The sequence below is a fragment of the Pocillopora damicornis genome, chromosome 4 (genome assembly GCF_964200805.1).
Source record: "Pocillopora damicornis chromosome 4, jaPocDami1.2, whole genome shotgun sequence".
Classification (NCBI taxonomy): Eukaryota; Metazoa; Cnidaria; class Anthozoa; order Scleractinia; family Pocilloporidae; genus Pocillopora; species Pocillopora damicornis.
This window is the reverse complement of record NC_142673.1, coordinates 8633372-8648278: the sequence shown is the minus strand read 5'-3', so window position 1 is coordinate 8648278 and position 14907 is coordinate 8633372. Positions and strand designations below refer to the sequence as shown.

General features: G+C 37.1%; 3 protein-coding genes across 3 annotated transcripts in view; 2 read left to right on the top strand and 1 right to left on the bottom strand.

The window, feature by feature from the left end:
* Window positions 1-14907, bottom strand: part of LOC149046708 (deaminated glutathione amidase-like) — a 35236-nt gene that overhangs the window by 13085 nt on the left and 7244 nt on the right. The window lies entirely within an intron of this gene.
* On the top strand, window positions 8823-11631 carry LOC149046709 (uncharacterized). The gene is made up of 3 exons (XM_089202417.1): window positions 8823-10694; window positions 10794-11526; window positions 11628-11631. The coding sequence occupies exons 1-3, from the start codon at window positions 9137-9139 to the stop codon at window positions 11629-11631; spliced, it is 2295 nt and encodes a 764-aa protein (XP_089058543.1). The 5' UTR covers window positions 8823-9136.
* LOC113669078 (tetratricopeptide repeat protein 28-like) lies at window positions 10714-13150 on the top strand. The gene has a single exon (XM_089203898.1). The coding sequence runs from the start codon at window positions 11814-11816 to the stop codon at window positions 12780-12782; it is 969 nt and encodes a 322-aa protein (XP_089060024.1). The 5' UTR covers window positions 10714-11813; the 3' UTR covers window positions 12783-13150.

The following is a 14907-nucleotide window of genomic DNA, read 5'->3' as shown; positions in this document are numbered from 1 at the left end:
TATTTAACAACTTAGCATCATCATATTCTACATACTGTTCTCCTTTTATAACAACTTAGCATCATCATATTCTCCATACTGTTCTCCTTATATACCAGCTTACCATCATCATATTTTCCAAAATGTTCTTCTTATATAACAACTTAGCATCATCATATTCTACATACTGTTCTCTTTATATAACAACTTACCATCATCATATTCTACATACTCTTCTCCTTATACAACACCTTACCATCATCATATTCTACATACTGTTCTCCTTAGATAACAACTTAACATCATCATATTCTCCATACTGTTCTCCTTATATAACAACTTAGCATCATCATATTCTACATACTGTTCTCTTTATATAATAACTTAGTATCATCACATTTTCCATACTGTTCTCCTTATATAACAACTTAGCATCATCATATTCTACATACTGTTCTCCTTATATAACAACTTAGCATCATCATATTCTACATACTGTTCTCCTTATATAACAACTTAGCATCATCATATTCTACATACCATTCTCCTTATATAACAACTTAGCATCATCATATTCTACATACTGTTCTCCTTATATAACAACTTAGCATCATCATATTCTACATACTGTTCTCCTTATATAATAACTTAGCATCATCATATTCTACATACTGTTCTCCTTATATAACAACTTAGCATCATCATATTCTACATACTGTTCTCCTCATATAACAATTTAGCATCATCATATTCTTTATGCTGTTCTCCTTAAATAACAACTAAACATCATCATATTCTCCATTCTGTTCTCCTTATATCTCAACTTAGCATCATCATATTCTATATACTGGTTTCCTTATATAGCACCTTACCATCATCATATTCTACATACTGTTCTCCTTATATAACACCTTACCATCATCATACTTTACATACTGTTCTCCTTATATAACAACTTAGCATCATCATATTCTACATACTCTTCTCCTTATATAACAACTTAGCATCATCATATTCTACATACTGTTCTCCTTATATAACACCTTACCATCATCATACTTTACATACTGTTCTCCTTATATAACAACTTAGCATCGTCATATTCTACATACTCTTCTCCTTATATAACAACTTAGCATCATCATATTCTAGATACTGTTCTCCTTTTATATAAGGAGAATGGTATGTAGAATATGATGATGCTAAGTTGTTATATAAGGGGAACAGTATCGAGAATATGATGATGCTAAGTTGTTATATAAGGAGAACAGTATGTAAAATATGATGATGGTAAGGTGTTATATAAGGAGAACAGTATGTAGAATATGATGATGCTAAGTTGTTATATAAGGAGAACAGTATGTAGAATATGATGATGCTAAGTTGCTATATAAGGAGAACAGTATGTAGAATATGATGATGGTAAGGTGTGATAAGGTGTTATATAAGGAGAACAGTATGTAGAATATGATGATGGTAAGGTGTTATATAAGGAGAACAGTATGTAGAATGTGATGATGCTAAGTTGTTATATAAGGAGAACAGTACGGAGAATATAATGATGCTAAGTTGTTATATAAGGAGAACAATATGGAGAATATGATGATGCTAAGTTGTTATATAGGAAGAACAGTATGGAGAATATGATGATGCTAAGTTGTTATATAAAGAAAACAGTATGGAGAATATGATGATGCTAAGTTGTTATATAAGGGGAACAGTATGGAGAATATGATGATGCCAAGTTGTTATATAAGGAGAACAGTATGCACAATATGATGATGCTAAGCTGGTATATAAGGAGAACAGTATGGAGAATATGATGATAACACCTTACCATCATCATATTCTACATACTGTTCTCCTTATATAACAACTTAGCATCATCATATTCTAGATACTGTTCTCCTTATATAACAACTTAGCAGCATCATATTCCTCATACTGTTCTCCCTATATAACACGTTACCATCATCATATTCTACATACTGTTCTCCTTATATAACAACTTACCATCATCATATTCTACATACTGTTCTCCTTATATAACACCTTACCATCATCATATTCTACATACTGTTCTCCTTATATAACAACTTAGCATCATCATATTCTACATACTGTTCTCCTTATATAACAACTTAGCAGCATCATATTCCTCATACTGTTCTCCCTATATAACACGTTACTATCATCATATTCTACATACTGTTCTCCTTATATAACAACTTACCATCATCATATTCTACATACTGTTCTCCTTATATAACACGTTACCATCATCATATTTTACATACTGTTCTCCTTATATAACAACTTAGCATCATCATATTCTCCATACTGTTCTCCTTATATAACAACTTAGCATCATCATATTTTCCATACTGTTCTCCTTATATAACAACTTAGCATCATCATATTCTACATACTGTTCTCCTTATGTAACAACTTAGCATCATCATATTCTCCATGATCATTTTGTTTATTATCATGACCTCCGTAATGTTTGATTCAGCGGTGATAATGTAAGGAGAAATTAGATGTTAGTCACTCTCGAAGGTCAAGAGCTTAAGACTTCATCCTGTCTACTTCAACAGCCTCAGAAGAATAGAAATTCCAATTTAACAGATCACAAACCATCCAATTACAACAGAGCATCATGTTTCAGAATCTGAAAGTAAATTGCTGCGCAGCATGCGGTGGTTATTTATTGATTCACACCCAGACAAAAAATTACTCTCAAGTTTATTAAATAAATGATTTTTCTTTGAAGTTAGCTATCCTTAAGAAAAAAGATGGCTATGATTCAAACATTAGTTTTAATAATAAACGTCCGCCTAATCTGACTCTTTGGCGAGTACAAATGTTTGAATTCGAATTTTTTTCTTCAATTTAAATCAAATATGATTAATATTGTTTGTTTGTATTTTTTCTTTTGTCGACTCTGGCTCCATCTCAACTGCAGACATTTGTTAAATCCGGGTTGAGCGTCCAAACTCAGATAGTTCATTTTCTATTTTGAAAAAAGATGAAATAAAAAGTGGAACAAGAGTATAATGAAAAATGAATAAATAACTTTGTGAATAGCTCTCTTATTTTTCCTCTCTTGAGTTCTTGACTGCGAGACGTTCTGTTCTTATTTCATGCTCGACGCTGTCCTAAAAAGTGAAAAAGAAATTTTAATGTTAACATATATAAACCGTAGGGGCGCTGCTCAAGCGGGTCCCGTGATTTTTAGGTACCTTCTCCTCTCCCCACCCCTGTAAAGAAATTAACAATAAAATCGATTGTCTATTACAGTGAGGTACAACAAATAACAACAACAACAACAATAAAAAAAACAATAATTGAGAGAATATAAATCTTCTAATCTTTTGTTTGAGGTCATGGCCAATCTTCCTTGGAGACTGACGAACAACAACGTCAATACTGCGTTTATTATGATTAAAGCTGGACGTGCCCGTGGGCAATATGAAGCAAATCCTTTCTTCTGAATGGCTAACTTAGCGGACAAGATGGGCCCATATCTTGCCCGTTCGGGATTGCCTACTCGGGATTGCTCGCTTTCATCCCGCGTAAGAAAAAAAAGTATGTGGAGCGGACTAACAAATTTCTTAATTTTTGCTCAATGTCGGCGAAGGAGTCGCAAAAAGCGGCAGAAGACATTCAAAACAAAAACATAAATGACTCTTGAGGTCATTGTGTCACAAACACCATTGGCTTTTTCTCCCGGCTCTCGAAATAAAAAGTCATTCTTGATTTAAAGCGAAATGTTTTTGCAATATAATAAATCCTTTATTGACCAAGCTTTTTCGGTCAAGATGGCTGGATATTAGCCTGGTTGATGACATATTTGTATGAAAAAAGCTGGCTTCCTATGTGAGGGAAATACGTAAATCAAAGACTAGATAATGATAGAGATATCAAATTTTGTAACTGGTGAAGTATGTGACATTTTTCTTTACTTTTTGGGTTGATGTTTAAGGTCTTACCGCAAATGCTGAAGGGAATGCTAATAAAATTGTTATTATGATTGCTGTTGACCGCACATATAGCTATCTATGTCCATAACAGGCTACTCGCCTCCCCCCCTCAAGCATTTTTCCCAGTTTCTATGACGCTTCATCGATACAAATTTATACTTCTGGGTGGAGAGAGAGGCATTGTGGGAGTAAAGTGTTTCACCTTAGAACATATCACATTGACCCAGCCAGGTCCTAACCCCAGACCCCTCGATCCGTTTCTGCGTATTGGGATATAACAACTGTTAATATCGGAAAGCTAGAACGAAACTGACTGCAAAAATGACAGTCGAAATGATTTTGTGCCAGAAACAGATGATCACATTTTATTGGCTGTCTGATGAGTGACGTAGGACGTATGTAGGGAAAAACTCAAAGAACAGACCGAGGAAGCTAACATTGTTAATAAGGAAAGACACGGAAGGCTACAGATCGTGGTAAGTACTGTCTGTTTTCAAACATACCGACACAATGCTATATATTCGCTACTGTTGCCTTAACATAAGTAAGTCCTTGGAGTTTAAAGCTTCCCACTTCTCTCAGTCATGACCTGCTTAATTGATGTGACTTGGAAGAAGGAGATTTAAACTTCTGCGATAGAAAATGAAAAATTAGAAGTTTATAAAGAACAGCCAAAAACAGTGAGAACGGTTTGACTTTCTGGATTTCCATTTACAACTGCTAAGCTCGACCATAATATAAATTACTTTAAACCAGCAGTAGTAATTTTGATGATTATTTGAGTGAGTTACCCTGCTTATGGAGTATAAAAATCTGGCCTCCGACAGAGTCAATCGCCGTAAGACTTTGTACTATCGACCCTGCTTGCGCAGAAATCAAACCGCAATAACGAAAAAAATTAAGTGTCTAGTACACGAGCTTTATTGAACCCATTTTTTCTACTATTTGGAAGGGAGATGAGAAGAGATGTATTAATAGCAATTTACCCAGCTTTTTAGTGTTCCATCTTCTGTTCACGTACTTCAGTTTCTAACTTTCATTACTAATGGTGGATTTCAACATGCAAATACAACGAAATCCTCTTTGTTTTACAGGAAACGACAGGCCAAAGTGTTCATCGCTTTTGAGCGGTTAGATTTTCATTCAAAGATCAATCACAACAAAATTGGAGCTTCTTTGTGTAAAAGTAAGCTATCTGTGCGTGATGAGTCACTCTTTTCATTTTCCAATGAGCGCGATCAGCGTGACGAAGACAAATACTTAATAAGGAACACGGCTGGATTTTATGGGCGTTGTTGTTTAAAGTACTTTAGGCCCCCTTGGATATCCTCTTGCGTTATCGCCAATTTGTGACGACACGAAGGAAAATGAAAAGCCCCGTGGAAGATATCTAACGAAAACAATGGAAATAACAAATGATGAAATTTAAATGAACCAAATTGAAAAAAAACAACATCCAGAACTGATGTTTGATACACGGACCGTTCCACTAATGGTTTCACTAAATTTGAAACGAATTGAAAAGCGTCTCTTTATCACCTAGAAGAAGACGGCGATGGATCATACCCGGTTTCAAATCTCACGGCGTCGTGAAATCCAGAAATCGCAAGGAGTTTAGCTGTATTTACACTCAGTGTACTGTATTTTTTCCGTTTTATGGTATTTGTCACTTATATTTCAACTCGTGTTTTGTCCTAACGTATGTATTTCTAATTTTATTCTTGGTAATGGGAACATTTGGCGAAATTTTATTTTGTTGCGTGAAGATACTTAGCTGTAAGACGCTCCTCAAGTTTTGAACAATTTTAGAGAGCACAAAGAGGTTTTCAATGAAAAAATACTTCGCTTCCGAATAAAAAAAAATACAGCAATTCCTGATTATCATATGGCGGTCGAGGAAGCCGCCATGAAAGTAAAACAAAATTATATTAAGATGGAGATGATGCTATTGTGTGATATTTCGTTCTCTAACTTAAAATAATTCATTACCAGTAAGCAGGCTGTAACTTTTCTTTTTCGAGGCAAAACAGGAGAAAATATATTTGTTGCAATTTATGGGAAATAAAGTCGACATTCCAAAATTGTGCTCTAGCAATTTTGATTCAACTTTATGGCGAATAACTCCTTAGCGCTAAGCCACTAATTGTGTTTAAAGAGTGCATTCTTTATCTATCACAAAATATGTTTTTCGTCTTGTCACGAGCGTGGGACAAAGGAAAAAGTATGAGCTCCCATAAGAAATCGAACCTCAGATCTTCGGATCGCGCTCCGATGCTTAAATTCTTAGCTTCATGCAATCAATGGATCTACTTTCAGTTTCGTAGATGGCGTGACAAACAGAGCCACTGGTAATGTTGACGAATTCCCTTTACAAAATGAAATATGAAAGGCTTCTTACTTTAAATGGCGAGTTCAAGTTCATTGAATGAATTTTTATTTTCTAAAAGTCCCTAACTCGCATGACTCACGTGACAGTGTAACGAACACCTTACTGAGTGGAACGAACAGCCGAGGTCCCTCTCTTGGATGAGACTGGTTCTGAGTGTGGGTTTCGGATCAAAGATTGTGAGGATTTACTTGTTAACAAAAAAATAGAATAGAAAAAATAAAAATAAAAAAGGTCTCTTTCGCTTACCAACTGTTTTCAATTCTGATCCAGGCTAAAGCAAAAGAGAGTACAGTAGAGAACTTTGTATTGGTCTACTACCAAAGCTTTGGAAATTTCTTGGACCACAAACGTTCACCAAATTACACCTCATGGATATTTACATGAGGTGTCACCTAAACCACGGTTTTATGCAATCAGTGACCTCAAGCTTTAATCTGCTAGGTTTTAGACCTCTCGACAATTTTTACAAACATAAGTGTTCAGAAGAGGTCCAGCTAAATTGAAGACTGTTCATGACGCGGTTTCGTTAAACAACGACTAAACTCTGTTTAAATTATCGCCCTAAAAGTTTCAGAACCGCAAATGATTTCTTTGTATATATGATAAATGAATGAAAAAAACGGAAACTTCTCTGTTTCTTTAAAGTAAACCTCTACAATCAGTAAATGCAATAGAAACTTTTAACGCTAAAAACAAATAATTGAAAAAAACCAAATTAATGAATAAACAGAGAAATTAGAGAAACTCTGGAGAATTTCACATTCGCTATAAAGGTCTGGCACTATGGTAGAGTCTGCTAACATTTCAAATATAAAAGCGAGTCATATTTTGTTGATCTAAAGTAAATTACACAGTTTCTCGGATCTAGTTTTATGCAAATCTTCAACCGGCGAGTTAGCAATATCAAAAGGCGTGAAACGTGCCGGCCTTACTTGTATCAGTTCAAATATGAAACGATATGGATGGAGGGCTTTTGTTTACAAAGAAAGTTAAAAATCCCTCTCCACTTCTAGTTCTTTGATTCTCACGACTTAGAGAAACTCTTTGTTTTTGTGCAGATGTTTTATTCTTAATAACTTTTGAGACTATTACCAACACAGTTTACTTTCATCTCCATTCTTTGTTACGATTTTCGAAGGCAAACTTTGCACTTTGGTGCTTTGATAGCGCAACGAAATATGAGAAATGCATTCACTTGATATCACACGCAGCCACCTATTCCCCTTTCCACCACACCAATCCTTGTCCCCAACCGCAAGTAGTATAGGTGCGCAAAGCGTGGTAGGTAGGAAGAAAGGGAAAGCGGAGGAAGTCGTCTCCTCTACTTCCATCACCCCATTCGTCCCTACTCTAGCGCCGTGTAAATTTTGGGTCAAGTTATGAGCTTAGAAAATGACGGCTGGAATCCTAAGACGGACGGAAACGAGCCTTCAGGTAAACTGGCTAGAACTGGCCTCAAACACAATTTTTAAAACAGCTTTTAACTACTGCCTTTTCATCAGCACCAGGAAATTCTAAAGAAATATTGCATTTGTCAACCGATTTGCTACAGTAATAGGCATTGTAAATGAAAATGATCGCAAATTTTAAAAAGAAATCTTTCCCGACTGCAAATGACGCCTTTATAGAAATAAACAAGTGATTACATAAAAACTGACATTCTGAGCGCCTCTTTTAGTGCAGTTCCAAAATCAGTCAGTCCACCACAAACTTTGTTCTGAAATAATGATAACAAACAAATGACAAGATAAATCAAATAAAGTAAAAAAAAGTAAATTATTTTCAATCGTATAGGGGTTGAGTACAAATTAATGTCACATTGGCTATGAAGGTCGCACCGTGATGGGTTGGCACTTTGTTAGAGACTGCTTGCATTTCCAATTTGAAAGCGAGTCATGCTCTGTTGATCTGGAGTGAATTACACCGTAACATAAGTTGGGTTGGCAAGTTTCAGCGAGCGCGAATTATACGTGTCTATGATTTAAAAATTGAAACGATATGGATGGACAGCCCGTGTTATCAGAATGAAGATTGGTGACAGACGGGAAGAAGCAGCGGATTAGAGAAACCTGGGAACAGTATTCACATCGCTTAGTTACTACGCTAGCATCAGTAACAGGAGATTCTGAAGAAATCTTCCATTTGTCAGCTGATTAACTGCAGGAGTGTGCTTTGGGAGTTGACTGCAATGATATATCTTAAGCACTTCAAAATTGTTCATAGAATGTCTTGTTTGAAGTAAGTGTCTTACACAAATCCTATTCCTGACGTAGATTGAAAGCCTCGCAGCAGAAATCTCATTCGTGACGTCTCGAAAGATTCCTCTTCCTTTTTCACGGTCTCTGGAGGGTCTCACTTGGAAACAGTTGGAATATCTTGGAGCCACGGATACTTGAGGTACTTTCATTTTAATATCCATAACGTGATTTTTCTTTGCAACTGGTTGTGATGAATGAAACAGCTAATTGGAAAAATATAGGAAAACATGTTTGTTATGAATCATCCGGAATTTCCTTTCCAAAATTAATGAGAAACTAAGTAAGTTCAGTAATAAGAGCACTTTTCGATTGAGTGTTGTGTGTGAAATCAAAACCAAAGTAATCTTAACAGCTAATCAGAGGAAAGAAAAATACCCTTTAAGAGCCAATGAGAACTCAAAGAGTATTCACTTAAAGCATTCCCTTCAGAGCCTCTCATCATTTACGTGTAAGGAAGAACTACTGACGAGCTAAGCCGTCAGCAGCGTTTTGCACGCTGCAAATTTTTTTTGAATTACTCGCTTCTTATGTATAATGTTTCCTTCACTTCATTTAAACTTACAGCAAAGAAGACCACAATGGACAACATAGAAGGAGTTTTAAACACAGTACAAGTGGTCTCGATAGGTATGACGATCGCCAATTTCCTTCAAAACACTGGTCGTCTTTCACCAGCCATAGAGTTGTGTGAGGAATGCTTGATTTTACTAAACAGTCAGGCGCTCGATAAGGATGGACCAATTACCGACTCAATTCTCGTTAAGAGTATCTACACCATAGTGGCCAAAGCAAAAGAGAAATACGTCAGGGAACTCCTTCTCCTGCACCAGGACTCTAATGACACCTTCCAACAGGGAAGGTTGAATATGTTACTGGCAACTACACTTCAAGATCAATCGAAGTTTGTGGAGGCCAGAGAAATTTATGAGAGAGCAATAAAAATCATGAAAACGAATGATGACAAAATAGGAAAAGCAATTTGTTACGGAAACTTAGCCACATTACTCTATTCCTTTAGAGAATATGACAAATGTAAAAAATATCTGGAGAGGGCCCTTGCGATCAGAACCCAAATTGGTGACAGAGTCGGAGAAGCAGTGTATTACAGAGAACTAGGAAAAGTGTCCCAATTGCTTGGTAACTATGATAAGGCACAAGAATATTACATGAAAGCACTTACCATCAGAACGCATATTGGTGACAAAGAGGGAGAAGCAGTAGTTAACAGAAACCTAGGAACCGTATTCCAATCGCTTGGTAATTTTAACAAGGCACGAGAATATTACAAGAAAGCACTAGCCATCAGAATAGAAATTGGTGACAGAGAAGGAGAAGCAACGGATCTAGGAATGCTCCAAATTCTCGGTGATCTTAATCAGGCGCAAAAATATCACGAGAAAGCACTTGCTAACAGAGTTGAAACTTTTGACAGAAAGGGAGAAGCAGAGGAGTACGGAAACTTAGGAAGAGTGTTTCAATCGCTTGGTAATTATGACCAGGCGCAGGAATATCACGAGAAAGCACTTGCAATCAGTCTGGAAATTGGTGACAGAAAAGGAGAAGCAGCGAGTCATGGAAACTTAGGAACAGTGTTCCAATCGCTTTGTAATTATGATCAGGCGCAGGAATATCACGAGAAAGCACTTGCTATCAGTCTGGAAATTGGTGACAGAAAGGGAGAAGCAGCGAGTCATGGAAACTTAGGAACAATATTCAAATCGCTCGGTAATTATGCCCAGGCGCAAGAATATCACGAGAAAGCACTTGCTATCAGACTAGAAATTGGTGACAGAAAAGGAGAAGCGACGGATTACGGAAACCTAGGAACAGTGTTCCAATGGCTTGTTTATAATGGCAAGGCACAAGAATATCACGAGAAAGCACTTGCTATCAGACTGGAAATTGGTGACAGAGAAGGAGAAGCGACGGATTACGGAAACCTAGGAATAGTGTTCCAACGGCTTGGTAATTATGACAAGGCACAAGAATATCATGAGAAAGCACCTGCTATCAGACTAGAAATTGGTGACAGAGAAGGAGAAGCAACGGATTGCGGAAACCTAGGAACAGTGTTCCAAGGGCATGGTAATTACGAAAAGGCACAAGAATATCACGAGAAAGCACTTGCTATCAGACTGGAAATTGGTGACAGAAAAGGAGAAGCAACGGATTACGGAAACCTAGGAACAGTGTTCCAACTGCTTGGTAATTATGACAAGTCACAAGAATATCACGAGAAAGCACTTGCTATAAGTCGTAAACTTCGCGACAGAGATGGAAAAGCAAATTGTTATACAAACCTAGGGGCTTTGTTTCTGTCACTCGGAAAATACCCTAGAGCAGATGAATATCTAGTGAAAGCACTGGCAATAGCAAAGGAAATTGGCGATAAACGTGGAGAAGCAGCAGTTTACGGTAATTTGGGAATAATTTCTCATCGTCTTCATGATTATGAAAAGGCCAAAGAAAATTACGGGAAAGCCCTCGCGATCTTTGAGGAAATTGGCGACAGAGATCAAGAAGCAGTCGAGTACATAAATTTGGGGGCATGTTTCCACTCGCTTGGCATGAATAACGTGGCCGAAAAATACATCGAGAGGGCCCTATTAATAAGTAAGAATATTGGACACAACTTGAATGAATTTAGCTGCCTTTGTCAACTAACAGTGTTGAAGCTATCTGAATTTAATCTCAAAGAAGCCATCTCATATCTTTTTCAAGGTATTGGAAAATTCGACACGTTGCGAGGTTTCCTTAAAGATAACGATCACTTTAAGAGTTCTCTTTTAGAGGAGCACGGCAATTTTCCATACAAGTTGCTCAGCAACTTGCTTTCTTCTACCGGGAAGCCAAGAGATGCTCTTTATGTTGAGGAGCTGAGACGGGCAAGAGGCCTCACCGACCTCATGGCAGCCAAGTACTCTGTTCAAGAGCTGATCTCAGGCAATCCAAAATCATGGCATGGCATTCAACATATCATCCCAAAAGAAACGGACTGTACGTGTCTTTATATTTCAGTTGAAAAAGAATATGCACGGTACTGGATTCTCGAAGCATCAGGAGCCATTCATTTCTCACGAAAGAAAGTGAGTCTGGAGAAACGCGTGGTGACCCAATTAGTTCCTGATTTGGACGAGTTTTTCAAAGAGAGCTTTCGCAGCCTTGGCATTTTACCCCAACAGAATTGCGAAGATCGATCATTAGATGACACCCAATCGATGGCACCTCACAATGACAATCGCGGGCTCGTGCGTGATTATGATCCAAAATGAAGATTTCAAAACGAATCTTCAGTCGTGTTACGAGTTAATCATCGCTCCCATGGCCAATTTACTGAAAGAGTCTGAGATTTTAATAGTCCCTGAATCCTGTATGTACCAAGTCCCATTTGCAGCCATCAGTGATGAAGGAGGACACTATTTAGTGGATACTTTCAGGATCCGTGTCGTTCCCTCTCTGACGACTCTAAAGCTAATTCAGGACAGTTCCCCAGACTATCATTGTCAGAGAGGAGCACTGATAGTGGGTGATCCTGAGGTTGGCGAGGTGCTTTTGAAAGGAAAACGCAGGATCATAGCATCATTGTCATGTGCAAGAAGAGAAGTGGAGATGATTGGACGACTTCTGGGAGTGACACCTTTGACTGGAGACCGAGCAACAAAGGAGGCAGTTCTTGACGCAATGAGTTCAGTAAGTCTGATTCACTTTGCTGCCCATGGTGATGCCGAAAGAGGAGAGATTGCTCTTTCTCCTAATTGCCCCGCCAACTTCATTCCACAAGACGAAAACTTCCTTTTGACGATGGCGGACATTTCAAAACTTCGGCTGCGAGCCAAACTGGTAGTACTTAGCTGTTGTCACGGTGCACGTGGAAAGATTAAAGCCGAGGGAATCATTGGAATCGCTCGAGCGTTCCTAGGATCTGGTGCTCGTTCAGTGTTAGCGGCACGGTGGGCCATAGAAGACACAGCCACGGAGGAATTCATGAGATGTTTCTACCAAAACTTGTTCCACGGTAAAAGTGCAAGTGAATCCCTTCACGAGGCCAGGAAATGGTTGAGAAAGAACGGCTTCGAAAAAGTTTCTCAGTGGGCACCGTTCATGCTTATTGGTGATAACGTGACATTTGATTTTGAAAATTGGCCAGTGTCTAAAACATCCAAACAGCCATGAGAGAAGCAAATCCTCTTTAGTGGACCTAGTAAAATTTGCAATTATCAATTGCCTTTCTATAGAAAGAGGACACCCTCTGTGAACGACAAGATTGATAACGGAAAACTCTTCTGAGAGCGCTTATTAGCTATCTACGTGTCATAATCTGGATTATGAAGACAGTTTATAATTCAATGTTTATGAACCAGCGGTTGACCTGTTTATCCTTCACACCCTAACACCAGTATTCATACTCTCCATACTGTTCTCTATATTTCCTAAGCTGCTGATGGGGAGAATTCGTCTAACAATCAAGAGTTTCTTTAGTTGGTGATCATTTCCTTTATTCTCATGACCTCAATGTGAGATTCAGTGGTGATATTGCAAGGAGAAATTAGATGCTAGTCTCTCCTAGGGGTTAAAGGGCTAACAACTTCATAAGCCTTCCGTTTGGAGAAACATTAACTCATTAGTCAAAACAAACAAAGGTTACGCAAGTATTTCTGAGCGCGATAATTCAGTCAAGCCGAACAAAGTTTAAGATTTTTTTTTCGCGGGTGATTAGTTATTCAAGCGAAACAAATTTTTAAGATTTTTGTCTAAGAAGTTCTCCATTATATGTAATGTCTACAACACAAAAGGTATTCCTCAAGGTTGAAATCACCTAAACACTCTTGCTACTCGGAAACTATCTGTTACCCTATTTATAATGAAGAGGCATTTTCTAAGAATAGTACGTACTTATGAAATGTTTTGACAGTTCTTTCTGCAAGGAAATAAGTTCTAAAACCACAGTAAGGTCAATATAGTGCTCCCCATGTCTCTTGCTTTGATACATTGTAATGCTCATATTTTTTATTTGAAATTGATTGCCTCAGTGATCAGTTTTTTTTAAGGACTAAATTTTTCAATAATTCGACGAACATTTGTCTCAGGAAAAATTCTTGAGACTATTTTAATCAAAGGATAAGTTTATATTATCTTAAACGTTCTATTGTTGATACCTGTTTTTTTTAAAGGTACTGGCATTTACTCCAAGCGAAATTTTCAAGTAAAAATTATTGGTAATTAATTGCTCGAATTCTTCTTGGTCAGACAGTTTTCCTCATAAGCGAGAGATAATCCAAGAAGAAGAAAGTATCAAATCAAAGCGAGTCATCTTGTTAGGACCGAACAGTTTTCGACTGAAAATCACCGAAAATCCAAAACCAAAGTTATAACAACTACAAATCAGAACCAAGGTTAGCATCTTCATGAACCAATGAGAACTCAAAGTTAAAAGAGAAAACCTGCTTGAAGCTCGGGAAAACGCGCGGGAACCAAATCGTGATTGATTTTAGTTTTGCAGTTGATTGGTTGAGAAAGTAGGGTGAGTTTTCTAGAACAATCTTAGAGCGAAGTAAATAAAAAACCTAAGCTACCAGGATCACTTTCGATACTCAATTAAAAACTGCTCTATTTCTTTAATTAAAGAATGGCAAATTTTGAAAGTAATATCAACTAGCGTAGCAGATACTAGAGGAAGCGGTCAATTTCTCGTCTTGCGTTCGGTCTTGTCGGCTTAATTTCGATGTCCTGCTATTGCTATAGCTTACTCATATATGGAGAAGATTCACCTTTTAATCTGCTGTTTTTTAACATTCTCATCTTGCTAAAATATTTGATAGGGAAAACTTTTATTTATAAATCTACCATCACATTATGTTCAAATCGAGTTGCTTTAGGAGAAAATTTAAAGAAACTCTAAAGAAACTGTGGTGCTGTGTCGGCGGGAAAGCTACCCCTCAAAACATCAGCTTTACAAACTCTTTAAGGTGGCTAATTTACATTATCAACACAGTTTTTTTTTTTTTTTTTTAATTTTTTTTAAATTTTTTTTTTTTTATTTTCACTTAAAGCACAAATACTAGAATAATACAAACAAACACAAAGTTAATTACTCTAACGCTTACGCTACTCACTAACACTAATTACGAAATACTGCGTTACATTACATTCACAGTCGGCTAGATTTAATTTATGTTGTGGTTATATAATAATATAAACCTAATTTGTACAAACACTTCTACATCAAATTCCTTTTTTGGTAGAACGACTGTATATACAACTGCGTCTATAACTGTTAATACCCGATACTCATCTATTG

Excerpts from the sequence above, each read along its gene's own strand:
- LOC113669078 (XM_089203898.1), top strand. The coding sequence starts at position 11,814 with ATGACACCCAATCGATGGCACCTCACAATGACAATCGCGGGCTCGTGC.
- LOC149046709 (XM_089202417.1), top strand. The coding sequence starts at position 9,137 with ATGTATAATGTTTCCTTCACTTCATTTAAACTTACAGCAAAGAAGACC. Across the intron at positions 10,695-10,793 it reads AACAGTGTTCCAAGGGCATG|GAACAGTGTTCCAACTGCTT; the intron begins GTAATTACGAAA and ends ACGGAAACCTAG.